This window comes from Gopherus flavomarginatus, chromosome 3 (genome assembly GCF_025201925.1).
Source record: "Gopherus flavomarginatus isolate rGopFla2 chromosome 3, rGopFla2.mat.asm, whole genome shotgun sequence".
Classification (NCBI taxonomy): Eukaryota; Metazoa; Chordata; order Testudines; family Testudinidae; genus Gopherus; species Gopherus flavomarginatus.
In genome coordinates this window covers 162,117,485-162,132,684 of record NC_066619.1, presented here as the reverse complement: position 1 = coordinate 162,132,684, position 15,200 = coordinate 162,117,485, and the positions used below count along the sequence as shown (strand labels likewise).

The window sequence follows — 15,200 nt, the reverse complement described above, 5'->3', positions numbered from 1 at the left end:
CAAAATCTGGAGTGAAAATTTGTTTGAAGTTGTTATGTAGCTCCTGTCCATGACTCAAAGGAAATTAAAATGTTCTGTTGGCTTCCTGGTGAAAAGTTTCGAAGGACTGTATAAGAGTCCATTAATTCTGAATGGATAAACACAAAAATAAGAAGAAATATAATGGGCCAGATCCTGGTTCCCATTGCAGCTGCTTTGCAATGACTGGCCAATGGATTGGCTACGTCAGGCATGGGGGAATCTCCAGATCATGTAGCACCAATGTTTCCTCCTATGCTAACTCTGCTCCCAAGCCTCCAGTGAAGGGGGGGATGTGGCCATGGAAAAGGAGGTGTAGCTGTGGGGGTGACTGCGCCCAGTCGATCTCTGACTGCCAAAACAACCTTGAAAGTCATGGGCGGCTGGCACAACTTAGAAGAAGCTTGCTGTTCTGAATGGTGTATCGGGGCCAGCCTAATGCCCAATAGCCATGGACCGGAGAGGATGTAAAGCTTTCTGAGCTGTACTGGGGATAGAAGGCCTGGACCCAAGGATTTGACCCCAATATCTCTAACTTCCTAAATAACAACAAGAAAATATATTGCAGTTTTGGAAAGATGTTATACTTACTGGTCCTTCATTCAAACGCCAATCCTGTCCCCAAATCCTTTTCACTTCAGGTATATAGAAGTTGTTTTCTTGTATTTTGAAACCAGCACTGGAATTCACCTGCATCAATATATACAGTGTTAAAAGGAAACAGCCAGCAGATCCTATGAGCTAGGAACACTTAATCTATAAAACAGAACTATATTGCAGATGTACCATAGCACTTTTCACAAAGGAGCAAAGCAGTGTACAAGGGCAGAAGTGCAAAACCAATACAATAAATAGAACCCTACAGCTAAGAATCGTAGTATACTCTGTGCATTAACTGAGAATTCCATGGGCCTGATTTTCTTTTACACCGAAGCTCCTTTACACAGCTCTGACAGTGAGCACATATTGCATTTATACTCACTTAAGGCCCTTCTTTACTATGAGAATGGGAGAAGGGACCTTAGCGTAAATGGGAACCAGGCCCTTTGCATTACAACGTATCTTAGAATGACATAATGAACTTGTAATGTAGATTTCCCAAGCAAGACAATTCTACCAAATGGGGATGAGAGGGACAAAGAAAGGCCTTTTACTTAGATGTGGCAAATATGGAGAGACAGGGGAGGAATCAGAAGAAAAACAGATTCTAATCAGGTCAGTAAATAAAAATCAGGCAGAGTTAATTCAAACAAACCCAGGGCTTCCAGCAAAGGTATTAGCTTAGGGTCCCCATGATTTAAGGCCCAAGATTCAGTGTGTAAGTTTACCCAAGTTCCCTCCAACTTCCCATCTGCCCCCAAATTCTATGCCAACAGTGGTGCAAATCCATTGGAGGTGCTCAGAAAGTCATGTCTCTGGAACTGGTGCACGGGCTTGTTGAGAGAGAGTTAAGAAAGTGGTGGATGAAACAGGAAGAGGGGGTGGAATCTGTGATGCTGCACATCCAGAACAGTGATAAAAGGGGAGAGAATCCCTAGCTCTCCAGAGGATTCAAGTTATTATGACCTCAGAGCAGCTGAACAGTGTGAAAAAACTTCTGCAGCATTAGAGTGCAACCAGCAAACAACACACTCACATTTCAACCTGCCTCTGGGGTGGGGCCCACAAGACATGGGGTAGTCCCCTAATGGAAGAATAAGAGGGTAATAGAGTTCAGACTCACTGATTGCAGACCCCTATGCAGGTTATTCTTGTATAGTGGACAAACGGGGCCTGGTAATGGGGCAAAGCAACATTACAGTTCCAGTCTCTTAGCACAGATGGGACAAAGTGTATTCTGCTCTGTAATCAGCAATTGTACCTCAGGTATGAATAGGATGACCAGATGTCCCAATTTTATAGGGACAGTCCCGATATTCGGGACTTTGTCTTATATAAGTGCCTATTACCCCACCACTCCCTGTCCTGATTTTGCACACTTGCTATCTGGTCACCCTAGGTATGAAAGCCATGTATTCATAAATTCAAGAAATAAATACATGAAAAAATATTCAAATCATATGTATATTTTCTAACCCACCAGAGCCAAATGTTTTCTTACCTGGTAAAGAATCTGCAGCATTTTCAGAGCCCTATTCAAGTGTGGTTCACAGGTAACTTCTTCAGAGTTTCTGGCTTGAATGATGAAAAGAGATAAATTGATTCTGGAAACCCTTTGATACATGCTCACTAGGTCCTTGAAAAAGGATATTTCTAGATTTGACCACAGGGATTCTGTAAAGAAAACAACTGTTGACATTTCTACCTTAGACAACATACAAATAGACCTTAGTAAGATCTGTCCTTTGGACAATAGCGGTTCGTTTTGTTTTTAAATGAACCGAATAAAGCACTTGGTTTTAAACTAAACGAGTAAATCTCAAACTCATATAATACTCTGATCTGTAGACTGCTCCAGACAAATTATCCCTTCATATATATTTCTACATAAGCACCTTGTCAAAACCCTTTTCCATTGTAGAAAATATCTGGGGTGAAATCCTGGCCCAACTGAAGTCAATGGAAGTATTTCCCAGCTCCCTCCCCAGAAAGTGCTGAAGTACTCAGGTGATCCAGCTGTACTGCTATAGGCCTTACCAAGAACTTTCAGATCTTTTTGTTGGAGACTCAGGATGGCTGCTGCTAGCCGATCAAGAAGACAGTCAGACATGTTATCCTGCCCCCGTAAAAGGACAGGAATGATCAGGTAAAGCCTGAGAGCTTCAGGTGAGCTGGGAGAGGAAGACAGTGATGACAGCAATTTCTTAACTGCAGAGATCATCTGGGGGATTGAAGGAGCAAGGGGACAAGAGAAATTAAAAAATGCTGTGGAGTTTTGCCATAATTTATTACTTACAGCAGCAAGAGCACTACAGAATTCCCAGTTTCACATCCCATCTTCTTTCATACACTGAACTGGGACTCAGGAGATCTAGGTTCAATTCATGACTCTGCTACAGATTTCTTGTGTGACTTTAGGCAAATCTCTTAATCTGTCAGTGCCTCAGATTCTCCATCACTAAAATTAGAATAATAATAATTCTTCCACCCTTGTCCATATGCCTGCCAATTTAGAGACAGTAAGCTCTTCGAGACAAGCACTATCTCACACTCTGTGTTTGTATAGCGCCGAGCACAACGCACACTTTCTGCACCACCATTTTGCAGATTGATCAATTTCACTTCTAATCAGTTTCCCTTTCTGTTTCTGTTGCTCTAGCAGGGAGAGTTTGAATTAGGAAAACAAGTTTAGAACAAAAAAACAAAACAAAACCACCATGAAAACATTATGTGAACCTCAGTCATTACATGGCCTTCATTGCCATAATATCTTGGCAACTCCTAATTTAATACAAAGAAATAACCACAAACGAAACTCTCCTTGCTCCACTGGAAGCAGCTCTGATAGACAGCAGATTTGGTTTTTCCCTGTTTATGGTAGAGTCTATAAAGCACTTGAAAAACCCAGACCTACATTTTGTCAGCATCCCTTTGTGAAAAAAAAATGCGATGATCCAAAGTCACTGGGTATCAGCGTAACAAGTATCATTTCTATGCCACTTCTTACCTCCTGGAAGACTCTTGGTTTCTTGTTCATCTTCTCATAAAAAAGAAGCACTGCTGACATATCCATGCCTGAGATTTCTTTGGAGGTTCTGAAATGTTTGTCTCTACTGGAAGGGAAGAAAAATCAGAGCTGTGAAAGATCTGCTTTTCTGCTGTGTATTACTGGCTAAACTTTGAAGCATTTTAACCCTCCTTGGGTGTGAAGGGAATGTACATTCTGAGAAATGCTTAACCCTAATTCCAATTTGTATAATTATATTCTGCCTGCCAAGAAATTCTCACTGCAGCATCAGTTGAATTATATTCTGTACTCCCTGTTCTAAACTCTCACATAGCGTGGCTGTGTGTTGTTAATCAGCTGCTTGCCATATTCCATCCTAGAAGTGGTTGCATTTCAGTGCTGGGTAAAGTAACATTTGTGAAATGATTTGGAATCCTTCTGGGTATAAGATGCTATATAAATGCAAGTTCATTAACAGTAAATGTTAATATGTAACAAACCTGGCCGATCTGCATTTTGAGTAAAGTGCTTTTCTCATATCCATGTGATAAACCTCCACTCAGATCCTTTGCCTTCTCTACATTAGTTGGAGATGGGAGCATGCACGGAGAGCAGAGTTCTAAATCTTGGCCCCCATGCAGGGCCGGCTCCAGGCACCAGCTCAGCAAGCAGGTGCTTGGAGCGGCCAAGAGGAAGGGATGGCAAGTCGGGCTCTTCGGCGACGGGTCCCTCGGTCCCTCTCAGAGGGAAGGACCTGCTGCCGAATTGCCGCCAACGAAGAAAGCAGCATGATGGGGTGGCAAAAACCCTGGAGCCAGCCCTATCCCCACGTCCATATTTAGGCAACAAAGTGATTAGATTTTGTGAGAGTGCTGAGCACCCCTAGTTCCCACTGACCTCAATGGGACCTGGGTTTGCTCAGCACCTTTGAAATCAGGCCACTTATTTAAGTGCCTACATGTGAATTTTGAAGCTTAATTTTAGGCACTCGTTTTTTAAAATCTTGGTCAAGATCTGTTATGCGGATCAGAGGAGAATTTTAGTCTTCCCTTGAAAAAAATTTGATAAGCTTCTATTTTACAAATCCAGATAATCCTATCAATCTCTACAGTCATTGTAATGTAGCTACTTTCTGACCAATTTATACACAGCTGATGTACTATTTTGTTTTCAAATTAGTGCACCCTACCTTTTGTCCAAGAAACTTCCATTGACACACGCCTCAGATGAAAAGATCAGCCAAATAGTCCTGTTAATTTAAAAGAACAACAAAAACAACCCAGAATTAATCATTCCATTAAAAACAGGAGCAACAGCTATTCAGTCTGAATAAACAGCAAAGATGTGTACAAATTGGTTTGTGATTTAAAGATGCCAACTGTTCTAAATGCCACTTTCCTTATCATTTACCTTAGATTAAAAATACTTGGAAAATCACTGAGATCCAAATTAGCCATGGGGGGATAGATTTTCAAAAGAGCCAGTTTTTGAAGTACTCAGCATGCATAATTGGGGCCAGATTTCCCAAAAGTCAGCTCCCTTTCAGGCACATCAAAAAGGTGAGATTTTCAGAAGCGTTCACCATTGCAATGTACCAAGTTATGATGAAAATCTGCCCACTTATTTCTGTGCCTAAAACAGAGCTGAGCATTTCTGAAAATTGGGCACTAATTGTGCATGCTGAGTCCTTCTGAAAATTCCAGCCAAGCTGCTCAACAGACTTTGCATCAGGCTCTTTTGTTTTAAGGCCACCACAACACTTTGGTGTTGAGTCTCCCCCTGGAGTGCGCTCTTAACTCCCAGTAACACTAGTGGCAAGTATATATTTGCAATAAGAGGAGGATACACTCCTAAAGCTGGCCAGAGTGTCTCAACCTCTGTACTTGTGAAATGTCCACTTCCATCTTTTTGCAATAAAATGGTGTCCAAGGGCCAAACACTAGAGCCCTTATTTCATTAATGTGAGTTTTGCCTGAGCAAAGATGCAGTAAAGCGTGCTGGAGCGTCTCAAAACAGCAAACAAGCAAATAGCCAATTCTGCGTCTCTGCCATAGTCCTTTTAATTACATTCCCTACAAGATTTTTTGAAAGGGAAGAACATTACCAAGAAAATACAGTGTTTTGAACATTTAGCATTTACAGTATTAATGGAAAAACCCACCAAGAATCTAACTTACTTCTTTATATTCTCCCACTGTTTAGGATCCGAATTAGAAATCCATTTATCCACCTCTTTGTCTTCTGCTGTGGCAGTTCCGTTCAAAGTAACATATGGATTCTGTATAACAGGGGCAAGAATGTTAATGAGGTTAGAAGCCCAGTAGATGAGACTCTGGTTAGTTAGGATCACAGCCTTCTGTGGGCCAAACTGGGAATGAACAAATGGGCCTCCAATCAGTAGACAACACCACAAGCATAAAATACAGAAATGATGTCATGAGAGAGAGCGAGATTTGCTTTTCTGATACAATTTGGTCTCAGTGTAGGGATGGAGGGAAGTGGGGAGAGTGCTGTGATTTTGGAAGAAAAACCTATCATGGGTCTAGATGGCAAATCCAAATTCATATGTAGTTCAACAGCAGCAAAACAGAAGCGTTGGCCATGAACCACGTAGTTAAAAATAGACTAGATACTTTGCATACCTTTTTCTTCAAGCAAAGCACAATGCTTTGGTTTCCTCCCGCAATAATTTTAATCACCTTTTTGGAGGTACTGTTTCCTGTGAAGGGATAAAGAAGAAAAGCATGAGCCAAAGAACAATCCTATCTTTAGAAAGTTCAGTGCATGGACAAGGCACATAAAAACAAACCTTAAAAACTAATCAAAAGCTCCCAGCCCCAGAAGTGATTCTATATAACATTTATTTATCATGATGAAAACAGTAAACATATCTCTTATGGGATCAGCAAGCAGTGTGGGGACACGGGAAGAGGGTGGCTAGCCAATCTAAAAGCAGCAGGCAAGTTCCTGCATCTTCTGGTGCAGGAAGAAGCCAGCTGTGGAGAGCTGTGTTTGTCTCTAGTTCATGGAAGGTCTTAGTTCCAGATCTGCAACACAGAGGCAGAGCTTCTTCCACAGAAGAGTGGGATTATAGCAGTTATCAAGCCTGAAGAGACCCAAGGAAAGTCATAGTCTCCTAAATACAAAACCCAGAGGAACCCCATTTCTGAGACGGGTAAAGTCTGCCCACTGCAGGTTAACCTGAGTCATCTTAATGTTATAAGTCCATAAAGGTGGAGTCTGTTTCCTTAGTTGTTTACTGTACAGTTCTTGTGGTGGTATCTAGCTAGCGTTTCTCATTATTTTCCATATTTTCCTTTGTTACTTGTACTTACTTTGTTGTTAGAAAAATGTGATATAACGGTTTCCAACTGTAACTTTGTAATATGGTACTTTTTTAAAATAAGGGAATATAAAAAAGGAATAAGAAGCTAATTTTGATCTGCCCTCAATATCACTGCATGTTTACCCAATATATGAGAGAGATCTGAATATATTCCAGATGCCCCAAACAGCTACAAACCTAGGAGCACGGAGGGCAACAGTGAAAAACTACTGCTATAATCCTCTGAAGAATTGCCTAGTTATGGCCAGGGTGTGCTGTTGAGAAGACATCTGTTCTATTCATTAAAATTGAGTTTGGTACCAGAGTCAATGGCTCTTCACTAGCTTGGTTTCCACATCTCTGACATTACTAAACTCAGTTAGTGCTTCATGGACAAGACTAATTGAAGAGGTTTAAATCTGAGTTTCAGAATAAAGTGTGAAGTAATTTAAAATAACTTAATTAAAAAAAAAATCCAGCGAATGAGAATGCACAGCACATCTAGCTGAACAGCAATAGGTACAATGATATAAGTAGCTATTAAGCAACCCTTTAAAGGCATGATGTTCTTTCTACAATTGCATTGCATCATAGAAGAAGCAACTGAGACAATTAAATAGATTGAACAGCACAGCAGTAAGAGTAGCCTGCACTACATTGCCTGAAATGGAGAAATACCAGAATCCACAGTTGACCCTTAACAGTAATGCCATGGCTGCTCAGTAACACCCCCTGCTGGCTCGCTGTGGTGTAGCAGCACTCCCTGCCTCAGGTTCCTTCCCAAAGGTTGTCTCCTTGGCTTTCCAGGCACCTGGCTGTGATGGAGATGTGGCTTAACCTTCTGGCCAAGTGACAAACAAACGTCTCTTGTTCCAGGGTAGCAAAAGTCCAAACTAAAAACTCCCAAACAAGCAAAAGGGCTTCTGCCCTTCAGGGTTTCCCTTCAGCAATGCCCTCCTGGCCCCATTCCCAGCCCCTTTCTGGGCTAACTTTTGAGAATATAGCTGCCTCTGGGATAGAGCACGGGGCCCCTAGACTTGCTCCCCTGGAGTACCATTTCCCTCCAAACCTCAGTTCAGGGCCTTTCTCAGAAGCCAACTCCCTGTGGTTCCAACTCAGACTGATCCCACACAGCCCTTTTAAAAGGACCAGGTGTTCACTAATTTGCCACTTGACCTCTCCTTAGTCCTGCCCCCTCAGGGTGGGAAGCAACTAATTAATTATGGTGGCACAGGTGTGGTTGTCCCTCTTAACTCCCCTTAGAGGGAACAGTTACCCGGTGACAGCTTATTTAGACATCAGGCTGAGAGGTAAAGAAGATACCAGGGTAACTGTTGCTTCAGGCTAAGCAATCCTGACGGAATGTTTTCCCCCAGAGTCCTCTAGTACATTAGTCATCAGGGAAACCACTCATTTATTCAGGCTAGGGAGAAAGATGGCAAGTTCTGCCTTTTGAAGTGAGTGTGATTCTCATGAGTTTGCCCAATTTGAAGGAGAAGATAGCACTTAGTGACTTCATCCTGGCAGGAGATTTCCCACACAAATATCTACTTAGTTCTTCTCAAGTGTTTGTAAGGTCAATCATCTCAATTGCTTTCAGGCTGTCCAATGTTTAGGGACAAATCTCCTTGTTTCCAGCCCTCTCTCTCCCTCGCTCATCACGCCTCTCGTTAAACAAAATGTGTTTTTCATTTTAAAAAACAAACTTCTTTCTAGTTTGGACCTAAAATAACAAAGTACAGCATATAAAGATCTACTGTGAAAATTACCCTGGTTGACTTTTCCACCATTCACCCAATCTGAAGGTAATTCGACAGGCAGTGGTATCAACTGATTAGATGTGTCACCATTGCCCAGCTGCCCTTCTGCTCCACAACCAAATGAATAGACTTTTTCCAAGGAGGGAACATAGACAAGCGTGTGCCATCTGTTCAGAGAAAGAAAATGGACAATGTAAGAGCGCCATTGAGCTACTTAGAATAATACACACAGGCACATTTTCAGAGCAGTACATGGGGGAGCTTCCCATTAAAGTTACTGAGAAGCATGCTACAGAAGCCTTTCAGTCAAATTTGTAGGGCATTCCTTACAATAAGCATGCAGAACTGAAAGAACAATGTGTTCATCTTTAGTTAAATGAACACGGTTCCAGTGATTCCAGATAGCTTTTTATTTTCTAATTTTGAACCAGTGAGAATTACAAACAATAAAGTGTTCTGCATTGATATTTTTCCATTTGGCAAGCATAAATATATTCCGTCGTTTTAGGTCTGACCCAAAGCCCACGCAAGTCAACAGGAGATTTTCTGTTGATTTCAGTGGACATTGTATCAGGCTGTTAATGATTGAATATAATTTCATAGTTTCCATCATTCACAGTTAGACTGTAACTGCTCAGTAACACCCATTTTCCCATGTTGTACAGGGATTGACTGGAAATTTTGGTAGATTTCTTCCCTGTTAGGTAATTTGATGGTCTTTTTCTGTTTGACATATGTATGTATTCTTCATCACCTGGTGAGAGCAGCCAGGGATTATGGGTACGGTATGATTTTTAAATCTGCTCACGCCATTGGAGCGGGACTTTGTCCTCATGAAGCTCAATGGAGGGCAGGGTCTGTGTGTGGAAAAGTTAATAAATAAAATGTGTGTCTGGTCAACAGTCTATCAGCTGTGAGCCGTTAAAATAAGGGGATCTGAAAAAAGAGAGTCAAGAGATTTCTTTTCCTAACATCCTCCAGTGCCTCCCAAAAGCTTTGCAAAGTTATCTCCTTGTCATTATAAAGCTTCAAGGACATTGCCATTTCCTACCTTCCACATGCTATCTGAGACACCCTTGCTCCAAACAGCTCAGCCACAATACGAGGTGTCAGTTCATTCTGGGTGGAGTTGTGACCAAGTTGCCCATAATCTCCAGCTCCAAATGTACACACCAGCCCATCCTTGAAGAGGAACAAACAGACATGAAGGTCATATAATCTCAAAATAGAGCAAACTATTAAAAAATGGTAGTTGCCAACTATGGACCAGATCTCAGGAATGATGACACAACTTCACTCACATGGATAGTCCTGTTGATTATCCAGATAAGACATTAGAGAGACAAGGTGAGTGAGGTAATTGCTTCTGTTGGACCAACTTCTGCTGGCAAAAGAGAGAAGATTCTGAGAAGCTGGTCCAACAGAAGATGTTACCTTACCCACCTTGTCTCTCTAATATCCTGGGCTACAACTACACTACATACAAGTCAGAACATGCTACAGACCATAGATCAGGGAAAGGGCGATGCAAATACAAATTGAATAATGCTAATGTAATGCCTGATCCTGCATTACCTATACACGTGAGTGACTTTACTCCTGAGAATAGTCCTATTGCTCAAGAGCTTTACTTGTGTGAGTAAACTTAGTAAATAAGTTGTTGTTGTTCTCAGTCAGTGAGGACACTATAAAAACGTTGCCTTGAGACATCCAGTCCCCATGTACTTGGGTTCAAAGTTTCAGCTTCTGCCGGACACTACTGGGATGTCCCTTCGGTTCTCTGATAACCCATGGCTGAATGAGAACAACAACTCATTTAAAGTTCTGCAGGAATTTAAGTAGACTATGGTCTTATAAAACTCAGTTAGCAACTGCCAGGGGCCAGCTTCACATTCCCATAAATGTAAATATTACCCTTGCAGGGAATCAACACTCTACTAGTTAGTGTATCATCTCTGTTGGGCTCATCTTCCCTTGTGCTCTGTGAAGTGAATGAATTCAAATTCAACCAAACCTGTGAGAGAACGGCAGTGTGCTCTCCACCACACGAGATATACACAGTCTTCTTATGTTCTAGGGCTCTAATGTATGAAGGGTAATATTTGTCTGAAAAGAAAAACAATGAAGACTGACGACATTAGTAAATCTAAAGCAAATAAAGGTCTAGAAAAATACTTAAAACCATTCTTGGTATTACTTTTTTTTTTTAAAGCCTTTTTCCTGTATATAGAACTTGCTTACAAGGCTTATTTACGTTCCGTTACAATGCAGAATGCTTCATAATACCCTGGCAAGTTTGTTTATTTGGTTGTTTTACATATTTATGTAGTTAGAACTAAGAATAAAACTTGGGCCAATATTCAAACCTAAGGGCCTTAAATTAGGCTCTAACATCCATATTTATGCCCCTAGATAAGTAGTTTGATTTTCAAAGGCGTCGAGTACCTGTAGTTCCCATTGGCTTTTGTGGGATTTGTGGGTGTTCATTACCTCTGAAAATCTGGCCATAAATATATTGTGAAAGTAGAATTAATTATATTGTGAAAATAGAAAGGATTAAAGAAATGTTGTCTGTACCTTTAAGCAAAATTGTTGGAATGCTGCAATCCAGGTGTCAGGAATACAGACATTAACATAGAACAATTGCACCGTTTAAGGGCAATTGGTGAAGTATTAGCCTTAGATCGATAAGAGTTAGTAAGGAAGTAGGATATGCATGCTGTGCCCCAGGTGAATTTTACTGTTTTGCTTTCTTTGTCCCTTTGTCTAATTCCCGCTCTTTTATTTGTATAAATAAGATAGTTTGTGTCTTGCATGGTGCTCACATTATCTGGATGTTATTAGCAGAGTGCTGTGCGAATAAAACAGAGTGGTCTGACAAACTGTGAGTCCTGAGTCTAACTTTGACAATATTTAGATATGATTTTATGATCCTAACTTTAAAAATCCACCAACGTTTCCAAATCTGGATAGCCAATTTTCTCTCACCTTGTATTTATAAAATCTATGAAACAGAAAACTGAAGGAGGGAGGCTGCAAACTACTGGCAGAGCATAATGTGATCAGGGAGAGAACTCGTAGGTCCGAGCATTTTATGAGACCATGTTATCTGGGTGGGAGTGTAAAATGATTGATTAGTCCTCTGGAAGTAAAACACCAAACTCCCTTGTTCCAGCTGGCTTTTCCATGGGCAGCAGAGATCAGGGCAAACTAGCAAGTGGAACACCAATTTATCTGCATTTGCTGTTCCCAGAGACACTGTCAGACATCATGGCTCTGATGGTGGTTGGCATCCTTAATAGTTTCTGTGTCTGTGCCAAGCTCCTCTGTTAGGAAAATATCCTCCCCGCCTTACTTTTCACACTGAACTGTGTCTTTCCTTACTTTCTGTATCTCCAAGTCCCAGCTGTCCAAAATCGTTCTTCCCCCATGAGTAAACAGCTCCTGAGAGTGACAGGACAAGGCTGTGAGTTCCTCCTGTAGCAATTTGAGCCAGCGGGATGCCTCTGAGCTCCTGTACCAGTTGTGGTTTGTCGGTAAAGGCAATCTGGTTCCCCACTCCAAGCTGACCATGTGAGTTCTGTCCCCAGGTAAAAAGCTCACCTCCTTAACACAAGAAAGAGAAAAAAACCATCACAGTTTCAAACATACATGTTTCCACCTAATGGGCCCTCTTACTTTCACACCAGGGATCCGAAGATTGAGCCTAACTTCTTTATATATTAATCGAGACCCCAGTTAATACTCAGTAATGGCAGAGATCCCAGATGCCTCAGCACTGGCTTTCAGGGGCCTACAGTGAGGTTAGCCTTGGGAGCAGCTGGAGGAGGTGGTCCCAAACCAGCCTTCTCTACCTTTGCTCCATAATGTTTTATCAGTGCAGGATTATGTTGCATCATCACATTATCAAATGGTGTCATCACATGCGGAGAAGGGATCATGCTGTAAAAAAGCAGCATTTCCACAATCGGGACATTAAATCAATTCAGGACTCGCTGGATCTGGTTCTGACTTGTGAAAATCCAGAGTGTGCCTTAAAGCTGTGATGGTCGTAACCCTCCCTGCAAATCCGCAATTCATAGACCTTTCATCCATAGATCTCAAAGCACTTTATCACCTCCATTTTACACGTGTGAGAGTAAAGTTAAGTAACTTGTCCAAGGGCACACAACGACTCACTGGCAGAGGCAGGAATCAACCAAGCATCTCCTGACTTCCAGCCCTAGGCTTAGTCTACTAGATGTAGTCGCCCTCTGCTATCTACTAAGGATCCAATCCTGTAATCCCTGCTCTGGAATAGCCCCATCAGAGACATAATGAGTAGCCTTCTTGAACAATTTTAATGGAAAAGTGGCACTTCTACACATTCAATATTTTAAAAAGTGAAAAACCCTAATTAATAATTTTGACATTTATAGAAATAAATAAATGATTCACACAATTTTAATATGAAGAATTAATTAAGACTCAGAGTAGGAGCTTTTTTTTTATTATTTCCATGAACAAGTGACAGGAAGAAATCTGATAGGAAGTAGTATGACAACAGTCCCATGCTCTTTCATCTAATGTCAAATGAACACACACTGTCATTTGGAGAAAACCAAACAAGCATGCACATTCAGAGAAGAGCACAATTTGAGACATACAGATTAACAAATTCATGTAAATATAATGAGAATTATATCTATCCCAGGTATTTACCTGGCCCCATTACCATAGTATTAGAGCACATCCCAGTATAATGTATTTATCCTCAACACTCCTTTGAGGAGGGCAGTCCTATTGCCCCTAAGTTATAGAAGGGGAAACGGAGGCACAGAGAGAGACTCAGAGTTTTGCTCAAGTCTGTATAGGAAGTTTCTGGCAGAATTAGGGAATTGAGCCTAGGTCTCCTGAGTTGCAGACTACCGTCCTAAACACTGGATCACCCTTCCTCTCTGGCCCTTGTGAAAACAGCTTCCTCTCCAGTATGTACCCTTTCATAATAATGCAGTAACTAATTGTGATGCTTAAAATTTTAGCTCCTGAGGAGAGTGTTGCAATACTCCAATTTAATAATTTAGAGGAAATCTAAGCAAAGAGAATACCTTTAGACAGTGCCATGGAATGATGGTCCCCACATGAGATCTGGACAATGTATTTGTCTCTTAATTCTTTCAGTAGTCTGGAAAAAAAAAACACATGAAGTGCTGTGAATCCAACATAAATAATTCTAATCTTAACCCAATAAGAGCCTGCCTGAGAATCTATTTTTATCCTGTTCTACCACTTTCAGTATGCTGTAAGGTCTCAATTCTAACCTTACTCACCCTGCTTCTGCCCAGGTGTAGTTCCATTGGCTTCACCTGAGCTGATCCTGATTTAGACCAATGTGAGCTAGAGTAGGATCCGGCTTTATAGTTACATATTTTTTAAACTCTGACTGGGGTGAGGCTCCAGAATACAACATCACACAGGTGATGGCAGTGTACTGATATGCTTCCTGTCGGTTAGTGGGAGAGTCAATTAATACAGTTCAGTCAGATGCTACACGGTCACTTTGGGCCCATTCTCCCACCTTCACCACACTGAGCAGTACCTCTACTCCACAAGTAGTCCCATTGAGACCAGTGGGGCTGATGGAATAAGGTACTGCTTGATGCTAAGGGAATCTGGTACTCAGATAGTCCATTTAGTCTGGTACCATTAACAATCCTCAATTGTCTATTTCTTGCTGAGTTACAAAAAACAAAGTAGGTTCCAAACCTGACTCTGCTCCACCCCCCTCTTTTATAACAGGAGCAACTGCTGTAGGATGCACTTTTCTGTCATCCCTAGGAGAAATAGGCAGGCACTCATATGCTGCTTGTAAGTACTGCTATCCTCAAACATGCTCAGTGCACTACAATGTAATCACAGGAGTCAGCTTGGGGTTGCGCATCCCTTCCGGTGATGCTCAAGCCTCATTCCAGCGTGGTTGGTCTTTCAGAGCATTGACCATGCTTGCTGTATAAACAAAGCTACCCCCTAACTTACATTTTAGACCCATGTTTTCTTTGGTTGAAAAACAAACTCTTTCTTCCCTAGGTAAAAGGGAAACATATCTCCAAAATACCCCTCTAATTCAGTCTCTGCCACTGTGCACCATTGGCTTACTACACCTCTACCTTGATATAATGCTGTCCTTGGGAGCCAAAAAATCTTACTGTGTTATACTGAACTTGCTTTGATCCACTGGAGTGCACAGCCCTGCCCCCCTGGAGCACTGAATTTGTGTTACATCAGGGTAGAGGTGTACTACCATTCCCCACTTCCCTTCCCAGTGACTGGGGCAACAGTGATGGATGGGTTCCTTAGAATCATAGATCATTAGGGTTGAAAGGGACCTCAAGAGATCATCTAGTCTAAATGCCTGTTCAAAGCAGGACCAATCCCCAAATGGCCCCCTCAAGGATTGAACTCACAACCCTGAATTTAGCAGGCCAATGCTCAAATCACTGAGCTATTCCTC

At 41.6% G+C, this 15,200-nt stretch overlaps 1 protein-coding gene across 1 annotated transcript in view; it reads right to left on the bottom strand.

The window, feature by feature from the left end:
• LOC127047362 (E3 ISG15--protein ligase HERC5-like) overlaps positions 1 to 15,200 on the bottom strand; it is a 94,581-nt gene that overhangs the window by 33,502 nt on the left and 45,879 nt on the right. Inside the window, exons 20-31 of the mRNA XM_050945481.1 lie at positions 13,798 to 13,874; positions 12,095 to 12,316; positions 10,725 to 10,816; positions 9,762 to 9,892; positions 8,720 to 8,877; positions 6,268 to 6,344; positions 5,803 to 5,903; positions 4,815 to 4,874; positions 3,626 to 3,731; positions 2,656 to 2,839; positions 2,120 to 2,292; positions 610 to 708 (exon numbers count right to left, since the gene is read on the bottom strand). Coding sequence (XP_050801438.1) covers positions 610 to 708; positions 2,120 to 2,292; positions 2,656 to 2,839; positions 3,626 to 3,731; positions 4,815 to 4,874; positions 5,803 to 5,903; positions 6,268 to 6,344; positions 8,720 to 8,877; positions 9,762 to 9,892; positions 10,725 to 10,816; positions 12,095 to 12,316; positions 13,798 to 13,874 — 1,480 coding nt within the window. The remainder of the gene's footprint in view (positions 1 to 609; positions 709 to 2,119; positions 2,293 to 2,655; positions 2,840 to 3,625; positions 3,732 to 4,814; positions 4,875 to 5,802; positions 5,904 to 6,267; positions 6,345 to 8,719; positions 8,878 to 9,761; positions 9,893 to 10,724; positions 10,817 to 12,094; positions 12,317 to 13,797; positions 13,875 to 15,200) is intronic.